At 41.3% G+C, this 3,653-nt stretch overlaps 1 protein-coding gene across 1 annotated transcript in view; it reads right to left on the bottom strand.

The window, feature by feature from the left end:
* LOC105564928 overlaps positions 1-3,404 on the bottom strand; it is a 7,468-nt gene extending 4,064 nt beyond the window's left edge. The window contains exons 1-6 of the mRNA XM_012017712.1: positions 3,006-3,404; positions 2,684-2,910; positions 2,368-2,587; positions 2,185-2,280; positions 826-877; positions 240-403 (exon numbers count right to left, since the gene is read on the bottom strand). Coding sequence (XP_011873102.1) covers positions 240-403; positions 826-877; positions 2,185-2,280; positions 2,368-2,587; positions 2,684-2,910; positions 3,006-3,028 — 782 coding nt within the window. The 5' untranslated portion in view covers positions 3,029-3,404. The remainder of the gene's footprint in view (positions 1-239; positions 404-825; positions 878-2,184; positions 2,281-2,367; positions 2,588-2,683; positions 2,911-3,005) is intronic.
* Between the last annotated feature and the right edge of the window lie 249 nt (positions 3,405-3,653).

Below are 3,653 nucleotides of genomic sequence, written 5' to 3'. Positions count from 1 at the left end.
GCGTTTTTGCGGTGGAAACACCAAACTGGGTCAGAATCGGGTTGGGGTTAGGTGTTTCCACCGCAAAAACGCTCACCCCAACCCGATTCTGACCCGACTCTAGCCCGACTCTGACCCTCGGTGGAAACGTAGTCTGTATTCGCCATGTTTGGAAAGATACCGTGAACTCAAGGCGGCGGATTGTCGCGACAGGGACCTCTCGTCTCTCGTCTCCTCTGTCTTTAATCAAAACGACGTACCATTGCTCATGCTTGATATGTCTCTCCTCGCGATGCGGCTCCGGCGGCTCAGTCCTCAGGCTGGACCATGGGCTGGACCATGGGCTGGACGATAATCGACGTTTTTTTCTTGGCATCTCGGTGTCTCGCCGTCTCGCGTACCGCACGAAATCACCTAACCTAACCTAACCACCGCCGCCCCCGCTCCTCGAGCGTGAAGCCTATCACACAATGCCAGGCAACAGGCAACAGGAACACGGAATAGAATTTCTGACGCGTTGGATTGGTTGAACGAAAATTTCCGACGAATCCAACGCGTCAAAAATTCTATTCCCTATTCCTATTGCCTGTTGCCTGGTATTGTGTGATAGGCTTGAACTACAAGGCATCGCGCGAATCATGATGCGCCCCCCCCCCTCCCGCACACTACGCTGAACTGCGCGTAAAGCTGCGTTCGGAAACGTCACTCGATCGAGTGTCCCAGCGTATCATTTTATCCTTGTTTACCAATCGGTGAGCAACAAAGGGCCTGAGCAGAATGGCTATCTTGTACTCTTAAGAATATAAGACAGCTATTCTGCTCAGGCCCAAAGATAAAATGATATACCAGGGTACTCAGGTGATGTTTCCGAACGCAGCCTAACACATGCGCAGAATCTCTTTAGAATATTCAATTAAATGATTTAGTTCACGCAACAACTGCAATTATTTAGAACACGATGAGAGACGAATTTGTCATTTCAACCATAAATTTTGTTCAGACAAACAACTCCATGGGAACAAATTGGTTTGTGTCGTAACATTTAACTTCTTTTCAGCAACATATTTTTCGTTTTGTACAACCAAATTACATGTTCAGTCAACAAAATAATTCAATCAAATTATTTTGTTTTATTTAGCAAAGTGGGTCTCAGTGCACAACTCGAACGGGCAGGGACTAGAGAAAGTTGCTTATTGTGCGTAGTTATATTATGTAAATGTAATCGAAAATTATCTGAATTAAGTGTTGCAATTAATAACAGCTATTTATCGCTGGAAATTTCGCTCACATAATTTATTTCGAGGATTAGATTGAATGACAAAGATTGTAAAATATCGTTTCGTTGCGGACTAACTTCTTTTTTACCACGGATTATGCTTTTGATGCTCGCGTTGCGTTTTATATATCGTCAATTCAAAAGTAATTTATCCATTATCCTATTTTTCCGAATCAAAAATGCAAGGTGTTAGTTTGAGTAATTTGTACGATAGAAAGTCACGCGATATTTGATAATAAAATTTCGTGCGTTTCGCGGTATTTCACGTCACGTACGGGAGTGCCCGAAATTTCGCGAGTGAGTGTTGTGTCAGTGCAACAAGGAAATCTTAGAAGAGGAGGAGGCCTAGGAGGCATCGGGCAACGGCGGAGAAATCGTGAGGTGTCTTACATTTTTATGTTATTTGCTACTTGTACAAAATAAAGCATCAGTTCTGTGTTTTTACTTTATTTATTCAAATGATTCGAATAAGTGTTAGTGACAAAACTATACGTGTAACATTTTGTGCGTTTATATTTAAAAGGAAGACTTTTTCAGAATTTTATATTATATAATTATTTTAATAAATATACCTATTTTTTAAATATAAAATATAAAGTATATTTAATACAATAATTCCGATTTTACATAATCAGATTAACCATAAATACACCATAAATAAATGAATAGAAACACATGAGAAGAAATATTTTTATTGCACACGCTACCACGACGATAATAAAAAGACCATCTTTATCAACTTATTATTCACAGTGAAATAGACATATTACATTTTTAAACGTACCTATTATATGCTATAAAAGAATAATAAACAAAAAGAAATGAAATACACGTCCATTCCAAAATCAGATTTATTCGTGTAAGAATAAATCTGTGTAAAAACAAAATGGTGATCGATACAATTTTAATTCTTATTTTAATTTCCCAGCTCCATCGGGGTTTGCGATAATTGGTTCATCTCTAGATCGGTCCAGTTAATGTCGCTGAAATCGATCTCTAGCTTCTGCCTCTTTGGAACGTACTGCCTGGAATAGAGACAAAATAGAAAAATCTTCCGTGGGACACGCGCAACTGTAAAACAAATGGGGCGATTTCGGAATCGGAGCAAGTACCTGTACCCGACGCCCGCGGCATTAAACATCCTTTTTGCGGCTATCATCCTGGGTTTCTGACAATGAGCTTTTTTCTCGGATATATATACGATGGTCTTTATGCCAGACTGTATTATCACTTTCGCGCACTCGTTGCACGGGAACAGGACGACATATATCGTGCAGTTTTTGACATCGTTCGAATATTTGTTCAGGACCGCGTTCAGGACTGCGTGGCACACTGCAATCCAACGGTCGACAGATTGATAAACGCTCTTAATAACATCTCGTTGACCGACTCACGCGTGTTTTGTAAAGAAAAATTCGTTTATTGTACCATAGAGGTGTTTCGTGTTTAAACTCTTGCGCTTGCCATTGTGCCAAGGGAACTCCTTGCATCCCATGGGCATCCCGTTGTACCCGATACTGACGATTCTCTTGTCGTCGTTGACGATACACGCGCCGACCTGGGTCTTGGGATCCTTGCTCCGTTTCGCGGAGAGGCACGCAATCGCCATGAAATATTCGTCCCAGTCGATGTGCGACGTTCTCTTAGAGCTGTCCCTACATTTGTGAAACAGAGTGTCAATAATCGAGAGTTCATATATTTATAACAATAGGAGTGAAGATATTTTCACGTTGGAGTTAAAATAATATACCGTTCGCACCACGCTTCCGCCATTGCCACTCTTGAATTTCTCACGAGAGCACAGATCAGAGGTTCGATTGTCTTGATATTTAAACACCGTTATGCAAATGCAGCGAGGTCTCGCGACGGAAATCCAACCTACACGGAGAATAGAAACGTGGAATTCTCGCCAATTCTCGTCTGAAACGCGGAGAATCAATCGCGTGAGACACTCAAAGGGGCTACGTTCAAGCCGGCAAAGTAGTTAATTGTAATCTGCTCGTCAAGCGAACGCTGCGTGATACAAATTGCAGCAGCTCGTAGTCGTAACGGCGGGTCCAGATATGTGTCGTATCACCGTATCGCATCATGATCGCTTTTTATAATGGTACAGATACGCTGATTATGACGATACGGCAAGGTCCAAGTTTTGAACTCGTATCCCGTATCTGTATCTTTTTTTAGTTTTCCATCTAGTATACGTTCGTATCGTTTCACGTTGCCCACTTTGGAGACAATGTCTGTACAGTTTGCTGCTGCTAATTACATTTTCCTTCATTATTTATTGAAGAAGAAAATGAAACGACGGTGGTGGATAAAAAGAATTTTTGCGAACCGCGAAGTATACAGTTAAATTGGCTTAAAAGTGGGGGAACAGATTTCTAAAAAAGACACGACA

This window comes from Vollenhovia emeryi, unplaced genomic scaffold (assembly GCF_000949405.1).
Source record: "Vollenhovia emeryi isolate VEMERY1.0 unplaced genomic scaffold, V.emery_V1.0 DF939158.1, whole genome shotgun sequence".
Classification (NCBI taxonomy): Eukaryota; Metazoa; Arthropoda; class Insecta; order Hymenoptera; family Formicidae; genus Vollenhovia; species Vollenhovia emeryi.
This window is presented reverse-complemented; position numbering and strand designations above follow the sequence as displayed.